The 20,239-nt window shown below is 40.4% G+C and overlaps 1 protein-coding gene across 2 annotated transcripts in view; it reads left to right on the forward strand.

The window, feature by feature from the left end:
• LOC308559305 (serine protease 58-like) overlaps positions 1-18,072 on the forward strand; it is a 97,304-nt gene extending 79,232 nt beyond the window's left edge. Inside the window, exons 4-7 of one of the 2 annotated variants that reach the window (XM_081141905.1) lie at positions 14,873-14,951; positions 16,092-16,348; positions 17,034-17,182; positions 17,574-18,072. In XM_081141905.1, coding sequence (XP_080998031.1) covers positions 14,873-14,951; positions 16,092-16,348; positions 17,034-17,182; positions 17,574-17,723 — 635 coding nt within the window. In that variant the 3' untranslated portion in view covers positions 17,724-18,072. Of the gene's footprint in view, positions 1-14,872; positions 14,952-15,488; positions 15,663-16,091; positions 16,349-17,033; positions 17,183-17,573 lie in introns of those variants that run through there. The other variant, XM_081141904.1, reaches the window with a different exon arrangement.
• Positions 18,073-20,239: the final 2,167 nt, after the last annotated feature.

The following is a 20,239-nucleotide window of genomic DNA, read 5'->3' on the forward strand; positions in this document are numbered from 1 at the left end:
AACTCACATGCCTACACAAAATATCACAAGCCAGCTGCCTCTGCAGGTTTCCTACTCAAAGAAAAGAAAGCAGACCATTGTCAGAGTGAGGGAGGTGAGGAATGAAGAGCAGCAGCTATGCGTGGACTCTATAATTTGCTTAAGCCTGGCTTTGAGACAAGGTCCTACCAAGAACTTGGCTCCCCTACCCCCACTCCACACTCCCACCCCTACCCAGTGGCCGGGACTCCTCCAGGTGCCCAGGCAAGGGGGCCATCTGGAAAACAGAACCAGTGTGAGCAACCAGGTGGCATTTTGTCTTTTTTTTTTAGATGCCTATGGATTAAAACTCTGTGCTTTTGTTTTTAACATTAGGGCTTTTCATTTTTTTAAATCTAAAATAAAAAATAATTTTTTTAGAAAAATACACTTGCTTATATAGAAAAATTAGAAAACTCAGATAAGCAAAAAATTATATATATATCAGTTTACGAAACTTCTATGTCTAGAATATTTTATTTTGATTTGACTTGATATATATTGTATGTATATATATAATTATTTTTTTAAAACTCAGATTGGGAATATTGTAGACAGAAAGGTTTGTAAATTGATACTTTTGCTTAATGTTTAAGGAACATTGTTTGATATTACTAAATAGACATCTACAGCATTATTCAGGGCCATATAATATTTTATTAGAAGTAGCATTATTAATTTACCTTCAATTCCTGGACATTAATGTTATGAAGGTGTTTCACACTTGTACATATGTCTGTTTACATTATCTGTTTATTTCCTCAGGATGAAATTCTAGAAGTAGAATTGTTGACTGTACTCCTTTTGAGGTTTTTTATTCATATAGACAGATTTCCCTTCAGTAAGGTTATATCAGTTTACCTTCCAACCAGCTGTGTGTCATCATGTTTATTTCTGTATATTCTCTAGAAGGCAAGGTAAAATATTCTTTAAAACTGGTTTTAAAAGAAAGTAAAATGAAGAACCTGAAAAGAAGCAACATATAAGTATAAACTAGGGAAATAAGAACAGGGCAACAGAAAAAATGTTTTTTCCCCCCAGACACATCCAACTCTGGTCAGATTCCTTAGTTTTTTTTCTATTTATGTATTGTTGTGTGTGTGTGTGTGTGTGTGTGTGATGTGAGGGACACTGTGGGAGAGACAGCCGCCAAACCGATTTCTTTTTCTCCTGTGCGCACAGCCAGACTGCATTTCCCAGGCTCCCTTGAAGTCAGCTGTGACCATGAGTTCTGGTCAACAGAACGTGGGTGGAAAGATATATGCTGTTTCCAAGCCAGGCCCCTGATCGTCCCTCCCTCCTCCCCCTTTGTCTGTCTGACTGAAGCAGAGGGACCTGCAGAGGACTCACACTGTGGAAGATGACATAAAGCCGCTTGTCAGATCCCCCCACTGAACTGTTGTTACACAAGCGATTAAAATCTGTTGTCTTAAATCACTGAGATTACACAAAAACTATAAAATTCAGCTAAACAAAAGAAAAAATTAGCCAGAACTCCAAAGCCCAGAGATAACTAATTGTTATAGAAATTAGTCTACCCCGACAAACCCAGGCATGTTGCTGCTTTCAGTCAGAATTAGTGGGAAGACATGAGGGCTGGGTACTATATTCTCTTTCACAATCACCTCCCTCCTTGAATACCTGCTGTGGAAAATAATAAGCTACTATGTAGACAGTAATTATCTTATGAATAGAAAACTGTGTTTATGTGTAAGGTACATTCTTCTACATCTCACACTGAAACAGTCACGTCAAAGGAGTAGAGAATTGACGTAAGTAAATAACATCACCCGATTTTGAATGACGTCAGCCTATGCTCAGAAATGCATACTGAGGTTTAAAGGAGAGACAGCTCTAACCAACCATTCCATCTGTTCCCCAAACTTCTCAGCTCCTTTGAATTAGGAAGACCATATGGTTAGCTGTGGCCAATAAAATGTGAGCAGAAGCCACAGGTGCTCCTGTGGGCGAGGCAGTGAAAAGCCCACCTGAGATCCCCGTCCCCCCTTCCCTGCTGCAGTCACTAACCAGCTGTGCAGCCACAAGACGGCGGAGCCTCCATCGCCCTGGCCCTCGGACACAACTGCCCCCATCTGTAATGGGCACGGAGCACGGGCAAGAATGAAACCTTCCTTGTGTTAAGAAACTGGGATTTCAGATTAATTGGGTAACCGCAACGTAAGCCTGTCTTCCCCTCCCACATTTTCTGCATTTGGGTCATCCTTCACATCAGCAGCTCCAAACCTCATGAAGGCTCAGAGCCACCGTTAGTCAGCGGCGGACTGGTTATGCGGAATGAGTCCCCAGCTATGAAGGAAAGAGGTGAGGTAAGGAATCAGGGCGTTAGAGTAGAGAGAGGTCACAGCTCCCTTCTTGTGGATACAAGAGTGATCTTACTAATGCAAAAAAAAAAGGCAAATGTAGTTTCTAAAAATTTGTTGAGGCCCAAAGTAGCTTATGAAATAAATGTATATTATGCTTGCAATATGTGAGAGCCAATAATGGGTATAGATGTAAAAGATACTAATGACAAAGTGTGAGTTGAGTCTCTTGCCCGGCTAGGCCAGCACCTTGTATCACTCACTCCCACCAGTTAATAATGGAAGGTGAGGTATGGCAGAGTGGAAGTTAGTTTACAAAGGGGGGCTATGAAATGAAGCACGGATCCTTTGCTCCTTTAGTGTCTAATGGCTTTAGATGGATTCTCCTCAAATCAACGGATACGTTATTGTATCTGAATTTTTATTATATTAAGCATGTATACATTATTTTTATAATTTGAAAAGTTATTTCTCTTTTGGGGGAAAAAATCACTGTTGGTAAATAAAGAATTCATAACTGCTTCCTCCTTTGACGCATGTAATAGCACCTGGCACAAACAGTGCTTATCAACTTTGTAGACTGTTTAATTCTCAGGCTAAGTTCCTTGAGGGCAGATGCAGGGTGGTAATTCTAGAAGCAAGCACAGCAGGAAGGCACATCACAGAGGCTCAACTATGTGAGTTACATTTTGAATGACTGTATACCCTGTGCACATTGGTCCATCATCTCTTTCATTCAGGGATTATTTGCTTTAATTTTAAGTGATAGTCCCAGCACCTTTGTGGGCTCTAGACTTGCCCATAAATGCATACTTGCCAGGGTCCAGGGATGCAATAATGGCATTGCCAAAAAGAGTAAGAATCTGTGTATTTTTTGTTAAATGGAGTTTCTATGCATAGATTCCATACCAGCATCATCATCACTCCCAGGTAAAACCAGACAAGCACTTATATCACCACCAGTTCCCTATCTTTTAACATATTTGTATTGTCCAATTACTGAATGTAGGTAAAGTATACCAGAAATCACCCTGTTATGGCTTTAGATAAAATTATTCTTATCCTATTTACCCATTTTAGCTCCTTTTTCCTTGGCAAGTTATTTGCTGTTATTTCTTGATCTGCAAACAGCTGAAGGTCATTTTCCAGATTTAAAAATGCAGCCAATTTATCTCAATTTTCCCATTTTTAAAAACTTTTGACTACCAGGGATGTAGGATAGAGTTTCATTTGTGATAATTACCAAATTTCAAGTAAGTGGTAAATGGAAATTGCCTGGTATTGTGTAAGGAGGAGTAATTTAAACTCTGTGGGAAGCAATTGGTATTTAAAATAGGACTGTCTGTAGACATTGTTTGTTTAAAACTATTTTAAAGGGCTCCATGAAGCTCTAGGCCTTTAAATTTCTTTTACTATTATAGTCATTTTACTAGCTACAGAACTGCAGCCAGCCATCTCTGGCCTGACACCCACAGATGTATCCACCCACACACTCACCCACGCAAACCTACACTCTGACTCACATTCAGAACGACTGTCAAAAAAATCCCCACTGCCTATCTAACTAAAGTGTTCCTTTCAAACACATGCTACTTGTTTGATCTGTTTCCATGTATCTGTGAGTCAGCTGAGTCTTGTCTGATCTATCCAGTAGACTAGAACCTACATGTATGTTTTTTTAATATGGATTTGGCAACCTGATACATATTCAAGCATATTGCAATCTTAAAAGCCTGGTGAGCTGTTTTTCGCTCCCAACACTTCTGACACCCAAACTGTAGGTTTTTTCCTCACACCAATCAATTTTCCAACTCTCCAGACACCATTTGAGTGTCCTACAATTCAACTCAGACACTAGGTGCCAGAGTTAGCGTAGGCCCCTAGGGGTAAGGGTTCACTTCCATAGGACTGCCCCCTCCTGAGATAAAAATTGCAAGTCCCAGGCCACCTATACTTCTGACTGACAGGCTATAAATTAGGGGTTTCATGACCCCCTTCTCGGGTTGCATAATTTGTTAAACAGGCTCACAGAACTCAGAAACAGTTCACTTGCTATTACCAGTTTATTACGAAGAATACAACTCAGGAACAGCCAAATGGAACAAATGCATTGGACAAGGCATATAGGTGGGTGGGGTGGCGAGCACAGAACTGTGCCCTCTTGAGGCATACAATTCCTATTTCTATGTGTTCACCAATCAGGAAGCTCTCTGAATCTCATTGGGTAAGGGTTTTAAAGGAATTTTTATTACATAGGCATGATTGATTAAATCATTGGCCATGGGTAATTAACTCAGTCTTTAGCCCCTCTTCCCTCATAGGGGTAGGTCATAGGGGTAGGGTTGAAAGTTCTAATTTTCTAATCACAGGGTTGGTTCCTCTGGCAACCATCCCTCATCCTGAAGCTATCAAGGGGCTCAAGAGTCTCCAAGATGACATATATAACGAAGGTAGGGTTGAAAAACACTTGTTATGAATAACAAAAGATGGTACTATAACGCCTTTTAGGAAATTCGAAGGGTTTTAGAAGCTCTGTGCCAGGAACTAGGAACACACACCAAATATATGTTAATCACACTTGGGAACATTTACTGAAAATGAATTCTTTGTTATCCAAGTGCTGCCAATTATTTCTAATTTAAAATATTACTCTAAAACTGACAAAATGTCGAGGGCTATCATTTGAATTAGCGTGAAGGCTGAGAATAATTCCAGTTCAGTCTCACATGCATCCACCTGCACTGACATTGAGCAATTTTACGAGGGAAGGAAGAAATGATGCAAGACCATCATTTCACTTATATATAATTCTTGTATCCAGTGACATCCACTATCTGAAACATAGCTGGGATCCAGATAGAATAGATAGGACTGAAACCTCCAAATAAATGCACTAAAGTTATTTATTTATTTATTTATTTATTTATTTATTTATTTATGTATTTATTTATTTATTTATTTATTTATTTTTGTACATTGCTCATAAGAGTGACCCTTGGGCATTCACTCTATGCCCATTTAATTTTATTTTACATAGGCTATTAACAAGTTTGTTTATGTGACTTACCAGTCAGCTGATTAGGAGCATTGAGTTAAAACAAATTCAAAAGCAAGGCTGATAAAGATAGGTGGAATTCTGATGATTTCAAAGCAAATAGCAGAAAATTTGTCATAAGTAAATTAAAAGTATGAGGAAATTTAGTGTAGGAATAAATCATTCGGTACTCTAGGACTACTTGAAGGTATCATTGCTTTGTGGCACATAGAAGAATTGAGTTTTATAATGATGATAATGTACCATCAAAAGAAAGCTCAATTTGGCTCTGTTTGAGAGCTCAGAAGTATGTAACCCACTTATTTATGTAGAAATAGTTTCAAGTAAATTGTTAAAAATAATAAAATGATACATATTATTTAAAAATTCATTCTTTATAGAAGGGCATAAAGGGAAAAGTAAAAACTTTTACTTACTTGCCCCTGCCCCTTCAATCATACTGCACGGAGGTTCTTCCACTGTCTTAGTATTTTGTTTTGTTTTTAACATTTTGGCACTTAATAGAGGAAACCTAGAAATCTAGGAAATTCATTTATCTAGAGAACCCATTTTCTCAAGATCTTGGCTAAAGGAAGCAAGGCTGTATCTATAAGTATAGTTCCCAAACACTCATCTTGTCAAGATGTTTTTGCTACAGAAATAGATAACTCCAGCCTCAGATGTGGAGATTGAAGATTACATCATCTCTCCTTGATACTAGCTTTTTAAATTTGCATCTATTTATAGCACTGTCCTACGTACTTCCCAGTGGTGTTTTTGGATGCAAAAACAAGATTCTGAAAGAGTGCTGCTGCGTAGTTCAATACTGAGTTCAATCATCGATGCCTGAATGACTCGGAATAACCCAGGATACCGAAGAACCCTGCAGGGAGTCTCAGCAAAAGGGCAACCAGCTTGGCTTAACAGGAGGGCTGGCCTCGTGGCCTGATCACCTCCTGACCCCCTGGTTCCTTTTCAAATTGGGACCAGATGGAAAAATTCCTTTCAGACTTCTACCAGGAACTGATCAAATCAGTCTGAGTCATGGTGGGCTCTAGGTTCTCAAAATGAGGGCCTGATAAGTCTAAGCAGAAACTTATATGTGCCAAAAATATCTGTCAGACTGAAAAAACTATTTTTATTTGCTTGAGGACTAAAGAAGGGTGTTTAAAACAGTAGGTAGCATCAAGGTACAGAATTTAAATATGCACTTACGCCATTGGAGGTAAAAGTTTGCTCAGTAAGAAACAAATTTCAATTTTTAACCACTTTTTTCTTGTGACCTTATTTGTATAAATTGTAATTGAGACATACCTATAGAAAATTTAAGATTTTCACAAGCAGCACACACATTTTCTTTTTCTTTCTTTCTTTCTTTCTTTCTTTCTTTCTTTCTTTCTTTCTTTCTTTCTTTCTTTCTTTCTTTCTTCTTTCTCTTTCTTTCTCTCTCTCTCTCTCTCTCTCTCTCTCTCTCTCTCTCTCTCTCTCTCTCTCTCTTCTTTCTTTCTTTCTTGTTTTTTTCATATAAATTTTCAGTGCATTCAAAATACAGATTGGGCTGCAGTTATCAAAATAGAGTTATATTTCAAAATCAGAAGTACCGTGAGTCAGGATAATTCTACCAATTATAGCAACCCCATCTCTGAAGGCTTAGAGCCTGGGCCAGCCTCCATGGTAGTAAAGCAATGTTTTATCAAAGTGGTGTAATTAGGAATGGGTGGCAATATTTAACCCCTCTTCCCAAGAGTTCCAAAATGCTTGTTAAACATGTTTATAAATATTTGCTTTTGTTCCATTTTAGGGTGAGCTTTCATACAAATATTTGGCTTCCAATGGATCATCCTCAGTCTGGTTCATACCCAAAAGCTTCCTGCTTGGCTATCAGTGAATACTGGGCTCAATAACTACCTTACTTTTATAACTGGCTTGAATGAAGATGGAAAAAGGAGGTGGAGGGAGATAGACATATTCAGATAAATATAAGAACACCGTGTTTCCCTGAGAGACTTTGACAAATATGCGCCAGTACCCTGATTACCATTTAAGCTTAGCTTAATAAAAGATCATGATAGAAATTTGTTTGGCCTTTAAATTTTTTTTTTTTAATATATCTTTATTGATTTCAGAGAGAGGAAAGGAGGGGGAGAGAGAGATAGAAACATCAATGATGAGAGAGTCATTGATCGAGCCCACAACCCGGGCATGTGCCCTGATCGGGAATCGAACCCCAATCGCCTGGATCCTAGGTCGACACAACTGCTGAGCTGCGCCCGGCCAGGCTGTTTGGCCTTTAAAAAAAATCTGGGTAATTTGACCTGATGATATTACATTTTTCTAGTCATCATGTGTATTTACTAGCTAAGGACATCCCAGAATTCAAATTACTGATATAAAATTTTACTATTACTGTTGTAATTATAGTTAATGGATATAAAAACATTAACTAAAAGCAACTGGGACAATAAATCACTCTTTTCCGATACCAAAATGGAAAAGAATAAGGGTCCTTAGCTAAGATTTTAATTAAGTCTTTCCTGAGCTAGAATTGTGAAACTTTTCTTTACACAAATAAAGAAGCAACCGTTATAAAGCATGTAAACTAGCAATGAGTTCCTCTGTATTTCCATTCCCAAAGGCAAAATTTAGGAGTGGAAGTGAGATAGTATATATCTTGGGGGAAATGTGAGAAAGAAAAAAAAAAAGAACCTAAATTGCTGTACATAATACTGCAAATTAGAGATTTTTTAAAAGAAAAATAAGTACCATGCAAATTATATAGTAGGTTGAATATACTATTTATTCCTTTATTGAATTAGAGGAAAGATCGCAAACTCAGAGCCCTTCTATCTTGAGTTGCACTCTATGTTCTCAGTCATACTCTGTTTGCATATTACATATTAAATGCTCAGGGATAATCTTTGTTCTTTCTTGCTTCCCCCAAAACACTCTTTTTATTTCTATTGAAATGTATACTTCTCTCTGTCTACATTTCCTTCTTCCCAATTTTTATGTAGATTCGGATATAAAAGTTGTATCACTATCATCTTAACTTTAACAACAATGGTCCTGTTTATACATTGATAAATGGCAACTGTCTCTTAGCCTTAGTGTGAAAGAGATAATTAGGAGTGGTAAGAACTGTAATAAAATAAAAAAGCACATACCCCATCTAAACTGATGACAATAGCCAGATCTTTCCATTTTTAAAGAGAAAACCTGTAAGTATTTAAATATTTCATGACTAATTTAATGCTTTAAAAAACAAACAGTGCCATTATAGTATGCCAAATCACTGGAAAATGTTGAAGATTAAATATGTGTATTCAACCCACATTGGGGGCGAAGAAAGATATATAGAAAGTGCTAAAAAGGTTGGAGTGGTGTTTCTCATGATCTGCCTTCCACCTCTCGGCTGACCACCAACACATATGCTATTCTATGGAGCACTTGAAGTGCCAACGGTCATTTCTGGTTTCTTGTAGAAACCTATCCCTAATTTGCTCCAGAGTTACTGCTTCATACTTGAATTCATACTTGCTATGAGAGATGGAAAAATCTTAGGGGAAATTCTAACAAAACTTATATCGAATGTCTGGCATTATGTATTCTTTCACTCTACAAATATTTACTGAATACCTTTTATATGAAAGAACTATAAAGTTTCTGTGATGTGTTAGGCACTCTATAGGCATTAGAAATAAATCAGTTTTTGAAAAAAGACAAAAATGCCTGTCCTTGTAGAAACTATATTCATTTGGGAAACAGATAATAGATGAAATGAATAAGCTTAATATATGTTAAGTTAGATGGTGATAAATGCTATGGAGAAAACTAAAGTAGAAAAGGGTTATATTTCTGGTTTTCCAATGTATAATTGGAATGGATATACTTGGTAACTGTGTGATAAAAGCTATATTAGTGGGGAAGACTAAGTGGAATTTTTGGAACTAATTTTGTACCTCTCTAAGATAATAAATAAAAAACATTATGCCCTGACCGGCATAGCTCAGTGGTTGGAGTGTTGGCCTGCACACCAGGGGTTCGTGGGTTTGATTCCCTGTCAAGGGCACATATGTGGGTTGCACATTTGGTCTCTGCCCCTGGTTGGTGGTGTGTGGGAGGCAACCAATCAATGTGTCCGATGTGTCTCTCTCCCATTGATGTTTCTCTCTCTCTCCCCCGCCCTCCCTTCCACTCTCTCTAAAAATCAGTGGGGAAAAATATCCTCACTTTTTGGGTAAAGATTAAAAACAAACAAAAATGGTATATCCTGGGGGGAAATGACAGAGATTAGGGCTACCTTAAGAATGCAAGATGATGGCCCTCTTTTACCCTCATTTAATTCACCGGTCTGGCCCTTATAAAAATGTCTCATCCTGGAAATAATAAGCTCAACCAGATAGCTGCCCTAATTGCATTTCCTATGCCAAATGTAAGATCTCTGCTGGAACAGATCAATATGACCTTGGGTACCTGGCACTGATTAGCAAATGCATTCATTTTCATTCCTATCAAGGAAAGGGAACAGATGCATGTGAATGACATAGGCATTTACAGTCTTGCCTGGGGTTAATTCTTTCACCCTCTATTATAATATAACCCAAAGGAACCTGGACTGCTTGGACATTCTGCATATCATCACAGTGACCCAATAATTGATGATATCATGTGTTTTGGTTTTCAAGTATGCCCACAAATTCTTTGACATTTCTTCCTTCAGGAAGTGGAGCTTAATTCCTCTACCCTTGAGCTTGGGCCAGACTTAGTGACTTTCTTCTAACAAATAAAATTTTGCAGAAGTGATGATGTATGACTTCCAAGATATTATAGCTTCATTCCTTGCTCTCTCTTGGATCACTAGCTGTGAGGGGAAGTCAGGTACCATGTGATAAGGACACAGAAGCAGTCCTGCAGGAAAATTCATGTGAACAGGAACTGAGAGGCCTCCTACCAAAATCCACTAAAATGAATCATCTTGGAAGCAGATCCTCTAGCCCCAGTCAAGCCTTCAAATGACTGTAGCCCTCGACAACATCTTGCCTGTAACCTCACTTGAAACCTTAAACCAGAATCATCCAGCTGAGCCACTCCCAAATTCCTGACCTACAGAAACTGTGAGGTAATGAACATTGACTGTTTCAATATGCTACATTTTGGGATAATTTGTAACAGAGCAACAGATAACTGCCATATCGGATTAATCAAAATAGATGATTAAGGAGCGGGAAGAATGTTGGAGGCCTTGGTAAGATACATGTGCTCTAAAGGGTAAAAGATACATTCTAAGAAGATCCAGAGATTCTCCACATAAGTCTAATAGTCTGGGACATGTCAGGCATCCCACCACTAAGAAGAAGATGCATAATGCCTACTGGGCCTTTTGGGTTCTGGAGTGAGCATATTCAATCCTTGGAAATATACTGCACCAAACCATTTGCTGAGTAACATGGAAGGCTGCGAGCTATGAGTGGGATCCAGAGTAGGCAAAAGCTCTGAAGAAGTCTCAGACTATAACACAAGCAACCTTGCGACTTGGCTATCTATGCTGTTAGAGATATCTGTGTGGCTGGAAAAGACATTTTGTGGAGTTTACAGCAAGTCGTAGTAAGAGCACGACTATGTCGACTGTACAGTTCTGGAGCAATGTTATGCCATCTGCAGCAGAAACTATTCAAAAAGTAGTTTTCAGCGTACTACTGGGCCCTGGTAGAGACAGAGCACCTGATCTTGGGACATCCTGTGACTGTACCATTAGAGCTATTCATCACCGAATGCATTCTGTTAGATTCATTAAGAGCGTTTTCAAACTCTGTGCCACAAGAATTTTTAAAACATGCAATACCTGACCATTTAGTCAGGGGGCACTGATCTCTTTTCCCTTAGACTGTTAAATTAAAAAAAAGAAAAGAAACAGCCAACACAACAATAGTCGTCCACTGTGAATGAATCAAAATTCTACCTTTTTGGGGGTCAGATTGGCAAAAAATATATTTTTTGGTGTGCCGCAGAATTTTAGTCATTAGTTTACGTGTGCCATGAGATGAAAAAGGTTGAAAATCACTGCACTTGGTCATAGGGTCATGTGAACCCAGCAGAAATCTGTAGAAAGATGGAAGTGATACATCAAGGACTGGTCTTGAGCAGTGCCAGAAGACAAGTAAGCTGCATGAGGAGACGGTTCAGATTCCTGTGTCATCCACCACTATGGCACTGTTCCCTCTCCCTTAGCTTACACTTACGATTGTTTGGGAGGAGGGAAAAGGGGAGAGGGGACAGGGAGATGTAACTATGATAAAATTATGGAAAAGAAAAAACCTGTGCATGGTGTACAGATGGGTCAGCTTGGTATATGGTAAAGCCAGTAATGGATCAATTCGCTATAGCCCATTCGAGGATGACCCTAGAAGGCAGCAGCGAAGGGAAACTCTCCCAATGGGAAGAGCTTTGGTAGCACACCTGGTCATCTACACTGTGTAGAAAGAAAGTAACCTGAAATTAATATATAAAGGACTCATGTCAGTGATGAATAGTATGGCTGCTTGGTCAGGGAGTTGGAAGGGGAAAGAATGGAAAATTGGGAACAAGGAGGCCTAGGGAAGATGTAAGTGAATGGACCTATGGCATTCCATTCCTCTAGCTGCTGGGAGCATTGCAAAGACTCCTATCCAGTATATAAAAACCCCCACAAACGATCACGTCTCAAATTGTAAGAAACAACCCAATTTTAAAATGGGCAAAAGATGTGAAGGCACTTTATCAAAGGAGATACATGGAGGGCAAACAATCACATGAAAAGATGTTTAACATTATTAGTCATTAGGAAAATGCAAATTAAAACCAAAATGAAACACTACTCCACAGTTATGAGAATAGTTAAAATTAAGAGATTGAGCACACTCTACACCTAAAAGTAGTACAATGTTATATGTCAATTATATCTCAGTTTTTAAAAAAGGAGTATATGAAGTGTTGGTGAAGATACAGAGGAACTGAAACTCTCACATACTTCTGGTGAGAATGTAAAGTACTTTGGAAACCAATATGGCAGTTTCTTTAAAAGTTAAACGTACGCCTACCATATATGATCCATCCATTTCGCATCTAGTTATTTACCCAAGAGAAAAGGAAACATATGCCTACATAAAGACATATATGTACTTACATGTCTACATAAAGACCCACACATATAGTGTTCATAGAAGCTGTATTTGTAACAACCTGAAACTAGAAGCAACTCAAATGTCCATCAACAGGTGAATAAATAAATTTTGCATATCAATGCAGTGAAATACTAGTCAGCAGTGAAAACAAAATGAACTCAAAAGTCATTCAACAACGTGTGAATCTCAAATTATGCTCAGCAAAAGTAGCCAGACCAAAAAAGAGAACATACTGTATGATTCTATTTATCTAAAATTCTACAATATGTAAGTTAACTTATAGTGACAGAAAGCAGATTAGAGGTTGTCTGGTGACATGGTGGTGGGTGGGAGAGAAAGAAGGAGGAATTACAAAGGGGCATAAGGAATCTTTCGGGAATGTGCTCATTAATTTACCAAACTGTACACTTTAAATATGTGCAGCTTATTGTATGTAATATTTCAATTAAGCTGTTAAAAGAAGAAAGATTAAATCTCATGCCAATAATGTCCAATACCTGCCCCTTTGGGATCAAAGACCACATAACTCACAAGAAAGTGACCTGAGTTAAGCCAGTAAGATTAGATTACATGGAGGTCAGGTCAGTGTGGCAGGTTGTTGAGAGTTTTAAGCTAGGAGATACATGGACGGTATTCACTTGTTCATCTAAAAAACTGTGTGTGTGTGTGTGTGTGTGTGTGCCTTATGCATCACACAGTAGATTCCACACACACACACACACACACACACACACACACAGAGTTGAATCAGATATGAATCCTTCCATTAGGGAAGTCAAGGTAATAAGCCAGGTAAATGGAGCTTCTTAAGTCTGAGACCATCCAGAAGCATGTGCAGGTCTGATAGGATGAGCTATGAGTCTGGAAGGGTCAGACCCAGATCACGCAGAATAAGGGTCAGGCACTGAGCTGCATTGATCTTGGAGGTATCTCTGAGGATCCAGGTTCTAGCCCTTTGACATCCAAACTTGAGCCATTCAGCAAGGGTTGTGGGCAGGGGCAGACTCCCTGACAAAGAATGGGTAGGGTAGGTGCTTCCAAATATGTCTGTACAGTAAGCCAAAGAATGAAAGAAAGCATGTATGGAAATGGTCAACTTGAAGAATACTGAAGAAACTGGCTGGCTTACAGTGGAAATTCCATAGCAGAGAAGAGAGAAACAAAACGTTCTAGGGAACAGTTTTCAAGGGAGTGGACTCAAATTGGAATTTGAGGGGCTCTTAAAACCCAGTCTGAACAGGCGGAGCTCAGGGGGTGCCTGACAGGGATTGGCACAGATGGGGAGAGGGGAAGGGTCTTCCTTAGTGTAGTGAATGGTGGAGCTAGGACAGTGGATGGATGGGAATCTTTTCTTGTGGCTATGAGCCCAGTAAGTGGATTCACAGCCACTCAGAGGAATATATTTAAAAGAGTCAGGGCCACTGTTTGACCAGGGCAGGGGGAGGAGCCAGTCCTTGCTCACCAGCAGGAACACCGATGACCTTAGAGAAATGAAGATCAAGGGGCTTTTGACAAGAAGCCCAGGGAAAGGATGCAGGTCAGGGTAGAAACTGGTGCCTATAGGCTGCTGATAGGAGATGTTCACGGAATTGTGAGCCACTAACTTTTGAGGAAAATTGCTATGTGGCAAAAGCCAACTGATACATTCTACTCAGTGTCCCTTTGACTCTACTCCAAGGAGGCTCTATGCTGAACATACCCTGTTTGTCACTGACTAGCTCTGCAAATTTCAGGGGGAGGCTGGTGGTATCTAAGGGGTAGGGGTAGGGATGACATGTGATACAGTGTGACATGAGGAGAGGATGACATGGGGGTAGAGCCAGTGTGACATGAGGGCAACGGTCAATGTGACACGGGGGAGGGCTCAGTGTGTTAGGTGGGGGGGGTCTGTAGTTCATAGAAGAGGGAATTTATTTTTAAGTTGAGGTTGGTAAATGTCAGCAGAGAGGTGGAGATCAGCCACACTAAGTGAGGACAGGTGAGTGAGTCTAAGGGCACCAAGGGACTGATTTATTACTAGAGACAATGGATTTAGGCAGACAGGATTGGCCACTGGAGATTTCTCTTTGCTAATAAAGGAGAGCAAAGCTCTTGGCTTGTAATATATCCTTCTGGGGGGAAGGGTCAGGACTCTCACCTTGGAGAAATTTCCCAGACAACAGCAGGAGGGCAGACTCTCTAGAGAGATATGGCCTGGCTGTCTTTCCTCCCTGCGGTGCATTTCCTCACTTAGTGAAGCGCAGCCTTGCTCCCTTGAACCTCTCCTTCCTCATTGTAATTTTTCCCTTTGCAAAGCTTCCAGTTGATCAGGCTGGTTAATCAGTTCACTCCCTTCCCAGGCCTTCTCCCTGGAAGAGCTTATGGAGACAGCAGATATGAACTACCTCTTTCTAGTCTTCACCTTTCTGACAGTGACCGGTGAGTGCAGGTTCTTATTTTGGCTTATCATTCTGAAAAGGTCACATAGGAGGAAACTGGAGGAAATGGGTCAAGATAAGAGGGGTGGAGAGGTAACCAGTTAGAAAGAAGAAGAACTCGGGACCCCAGTGATGGGTAGTTCCCTAGAACACTCAGAGATACCAAGAGCCCACTGATTTTCCTCTGGCTCCTTGGGCGCAAGACAATAGTTGAACTGAGATCATGAGATTCAGTACAATGGATAGTAGGTGTTGGTAAGATAGTGTGATTTTGCTGTATAGCTAAGAAGGAAGCTTGAGGAAAAGACAAGAATCAAGAGGAGGGAAAGAGGAGGAGGAAGGACACAAGTACAAGGGGAACTCAAAGAGAAAATTAACAGAAGGGTCCTGAGGTGGTTCAATAATATCTTAAATATCAATAACACTTTGACAATTTCAAAGCACTTCCACCTAAAACATCTGAGATCTGTTCTCTGGAATGCCTGCCCCTGTCTCTAATAGCCTCCCTTCCTTTCCCCTATCTGGCAGCAGTAACAACAACAACGATGGTAACACCAATGCCAGCACAAAAAAAATTAGCTCAGCAATTCATTCAGATGAGCAGCAGAATGTCACCACCCTTCTTGATTTTCCTGAATTCAGAATATGAGCTTTGTTTGGGGACCCTGATCCACAAACAATGGGCTCTCACTGCAGCCCACTGCTTCTTACCGTGAGTGACGAGGGTCCTGGAGGGAGAGGTTTTCCCCCTCAGTCACTGGGATTGCTCAGGGGGGACTGAACCATTGAGAGATGTGCGCAGGGGGCTCTCAAACCTGAGAAGTGGTTGGAAGGAGGCAGGAAGTAGATCAATGTGGTTATGAGTTAGATTCTTGAATGGGGTGATGTAGAGAGGGAATTGGGGAAGCCAAGAACCAAGGGATGTACCAATAGGGAATAAAAGCCCACGTATAGTGTGGTGCAAATCAAAGAATCATGGAACTGCAATGAAAATTGCTCATTTTTCGGACAAGGAGACAGGGGTCTTGGCAAGTTATGGAACTCATGCCAAGTCACAAAGCAAGCTAGAGGGATGTAGGATGCAAGATGAACAATAGAATAATGTCTCCTTTCTCTACTAATCCTTCATGACCTGTTCCAGATTTCTTGAGATAGACATTGCTTCGTCAAACGATGAGGGTTTCATAAGCAAGATGGGGGACTTAAAAGCGTTGCTTACTGTCCAACACCCAAATTTTTCCCGGGACTCTTCTGAGCATGACCTCATGCTCATCAAGCTGACACATCCCCTAAAGCTCAATAATGAGGTGAGGCTGGTCGTTCTGCCCAATACTACAGATGACAGAAGAGAGGACAAGTGCACTGTTTCTGGCTGGGGCTGGACATGGCAGAATTACAGTGAGTGACCCTCAAGACAGAACCTTAGTGTTCCTTGAGTAACCAGTTAATGAGGATTATCATATAACTCTTATTATAGATCATGAGAGCTGGGTGGGGTGTGAGAACTTACATATCTTACTTAACTTCTAACTTTATTAATGTGGGAATTGAGGCCCAAATTGCTGACATGATATACCCAGGGTTAACATGGCTATTTTATAGCTGGAAATCTCTGAAATCCAGTGTTCTTGCCTAATTCATCACCTAGGTGAAGGTGAAAGGGTATCTGGGTGAGGAAGGGGCTGGAGGGCAAACTCGCTGGTAAATGCTGAGTGTGGCTCATTCATTAGAAACTTACAAACATTCACAAATTTTTTTAAAGTTTTTTGTTTTTTAAAAAGCATGCATGAGCAAGCCCAAGGCATGCAGTTTACAATACTGGAATCAGACCTTCATTTTCTCATCTCATTATCTGTTTTCTTCTCCAGTTCCTTTTTGTTTTGGCTTTTTCTTTCATTGAATAATGGAGAGGTTAATAGCAGAAAAGAGGGAAGGAAGGAGAGAAGAAAAGGCAATGAATATGTGAAGGATTGAAGAGAAACAAACTCACTCTCTCTCTCTCTCTCTCTCTCCCTGTGTGTGTGTGTGTGTGTGTGTGTGTGTGTGTGTGTGTGTGTGTGTGCGCGCGCGCACATGTGCTCAGACACAGAACCTGATGTCCAGGTAAACCAGACTGTCTTTTGGTTCTCTAACAAAAACTGCCAAGAGTCTCCTATAAGGAAAATTCCTGTTAAAATCACAGAGAACATGTTCTGTGCAGGATCATCTCTGGAGAGCACACACTCATGTAAGGTAACTCTTTTCCCTCTGTTCCTCCTAAGTTTTGTCTGAGACACTGTTTTGGGGTCCACATATTTTTCCATAATCCAACCCAGTTTCTTGCCTCTACATCCAAGAAGAGATCAAGGTAAGTGGGGACCAAGAAGGAATAAGTGTCCTCTTTATAATCACATATGAATTTAGATGTCAGGGTGGACACATCTCAGAGTGTTCTCATTTCTTTAGGGCTTCCTCTGATGTGGCCTTGGGAGAGGGGTGGGATGGGCCCAAGATGGCCATCACACATTTCTCCCAGTCCTTATTACCTAAATCTTTCTGTTCTGGGCCCCTCAGATAGGGACTTGGTACTAGATTATCTTTGTTTTAGCAACAATGCCTGACCCATCTCTCCTTTTTATAATAGGAAATGGATGCTGCCCCAATCCTGTGCCACAATCAGCTCCAAGGGATTCACTCCTGGTCAAATGGGTGTATTCTGAGAGGTGACATTGGCTACTACACCAAGGTTTCCCGCTATACAGACTGGATTCTCAGAGTCATCCATTCCAACTGAGCTCTCATCCCTCTCCCAGCAGCCTCAGAACTGGTCTACCATCTCTGACCTTTCCTTTCCCTTCCCTCTAGTCTCAGAACAAGATGGGCATTAGTCTTTGGCTGTAAGAAGTTTTCTGTTCCTTCTGTTCTCTTGACTTCTCTTATCCTTTCTCAGCCCCAGCTGGAATGATTATCAAAGGAGCTGAGCTGGATAGTATTCTCCTAAATGGGATAACTTCTCACCACTCCCTTCCTCTCCTCCAGTTTCCTACTTAACTACCATAGTTTCCTCAGACTTTTCTGGAGCTGTTCTCTCCCCACCCCCACCCTCCAGAGAAAATATGGGCCCCAGGAACATGACAGTGAGATTGTGGGCACCTCTATGGTGAGTCCTTTTTTTTTAAAATGTCTTTACTGATTTCAGAAAGAGGAAGGGAGGAATGGAGAGAGAGAGATAGAAACGTCAATGATTGGGAGAGTCATTAATCACCCTCCACTGGGGACCGAGCCCGCAACCTGGGCATGTGCCCTGACCCGGAATTGAACTGCGATCTCCTGGATCATAGGTCGATGCTCAACCGCTGAGCCACACCGGCCGGGCTATGGTGACTCCTTCCCTCTGACATCTCTTAGTGTTAGTCAGCCTTCAGCCTGTGCCCTCTCACCCCATCATGTCTAATAAGGCTGCAGTAAATGCTGGGATGTTAAATAGGCCGCTGGCAATATAATTATTAAAAATAGAGGGTATAATTTTATGAAAGCAACAAGTATAAGGGTTTCAAAAGGGTTTCCTGAAGGATGTTTTTTACTAGATAAAGAATTCTGGGTTGACAATGCTTTTCTTTCCGGATTTGGAAAATATTTGCCTCTTCCTTCTGCCCCTCAAGTTTCTGAGAAGAAATTTGCTTCTGTTTGAATCATAGTTTCCCAATTAGTAGATAATTGCTTCTCTCTGTTTTCAAAGTTTTTCTCTGCCTTTGATTTTTAGAAGTTTGGTTATGTGTCTGGGTGTAAATTCTGTAAGTTTTATTTTGTTTGGGGTATACTCAGTTTCTTAAATCTATAGCTTTATATCTTTCACCAAATTTGAGGAGTTTGAGCCATTATTTCTTCAAGCATTTTTCAGCTCAGGGTTCTTTTTCTTCTTCTGAAACTCGAGAACATGAGTGGTAGGTCTTTTAAAAAAAAATTATTTTCTCTTGTTTATATTGATCATTTCTGCTGCTCTGTCTTCAAGTTCACTGACTCTTATGTTATCCCCATTTTGCTATTGTTCCATTGTTTTAAGTACATTTTTTATCGTCTATATTTCTTTCATATTTGGGGGGACCCTGCTGCCCAGGGAGACACTTTTTCTTCTCAGAGCTAACAAATTCCTAGAGATAGCAAATGACTCCCAGGACCACCATGTGCTTTTCATAGGCAAACAAACCAGCCCAGAGCCCATACTCCCAGCCACCTCTTTTATCCATCTTTCACATACCAAGTCAATATTTCCCCTACCCTAAATGACCCCAGGGCCAGGTATTGGACAACTAGAGACCACCACAATAGCCCAGAGCCCACTGCAATTATTCAAATTATGCAATCCTAAACTTGTTCAAACTTGCCTACCCTGCCTCACCCATTTCTTCTTTCAGAAGCTACCATAAAGCCTTGTGCCTGTGCTTTCCCTTCACTCCTCCTGCCTCCTGGTACGTCCTCATGGAGCCCTGCACGGCATGGTACACCCCTTAGTGAGCTGTTTTCAATGGCGTTGACCTCTCAGTGTCCCCAGTCATCTCTATAATTTAAATCCTAGGTACAATCAAAACACCCACCTAATGAGTTTTTTTAATCTCAGTTCTTACATTTTTTTAATTCTAAAATTTCCATTTGGCTCTTCTTTGTGACTTCTATAAATCTTTGCTAAGATTTTCCATTTTTTCATTTGATTTAAGAGTCTTTGTAATACCTACTTTAAAATCCCTATCTCATAATTTCAACATCTGCATCATCTTGGTGTTGGCATCTGTCGATTGTTTTCTCTTGAGTTGAAATTTTCATGATATGGTAATTTTGGACTACTTCCTAGACATTTGGATATCATGTTCTAAGACTCTGGTTCCTTAGTTAGATCTCCTAATTTAGCATGTAGATAATCTATTTATGCTCGGAATGTATGTCCTGGCCCACTTTTGTGGGCTGTGATTCAAATGTCAGTCTGGTTTACAAAGCCCCTCTATGGTGCTATCCTGCAGGGGGTGTGGCAGACAGAATAATGCCCCTTGTCCCCGGTGTCTACAGCTTAATCCTTAGAACCTATGAATATGTTCCCTTACATGGTAAAATAAACTTTGTAAATGTGATTAAGTTCAGGATCTTGGTATGGGAAGAGTACCCTGAATCACCCAGGTGGGCCCAATGTAATCACGAGTGTCTTTAGAGCAGAAGGCGAAAGGGTCAAAAAAAGAAGGAGGTGTGATCACAGAAGTAGAGGTTGGAATGATGTGCGTAAAGATGAAGGGAGGAGGGGGAGAGGCATGAGCCAAGGCA

The sequence above is a fragment of the Miniopterus schreibersii genome (genome assembly GCF_964146895.1).
Source record: "Miniopterus schreibersii genome assembly, chromosome: 7".
Lineage (NCBI taxonomy): Eukaryota > Metazoa > Chordata > Mammalia > Chiroptera > Miniopteridae > Miniopterus > Miniopterus schreibersii.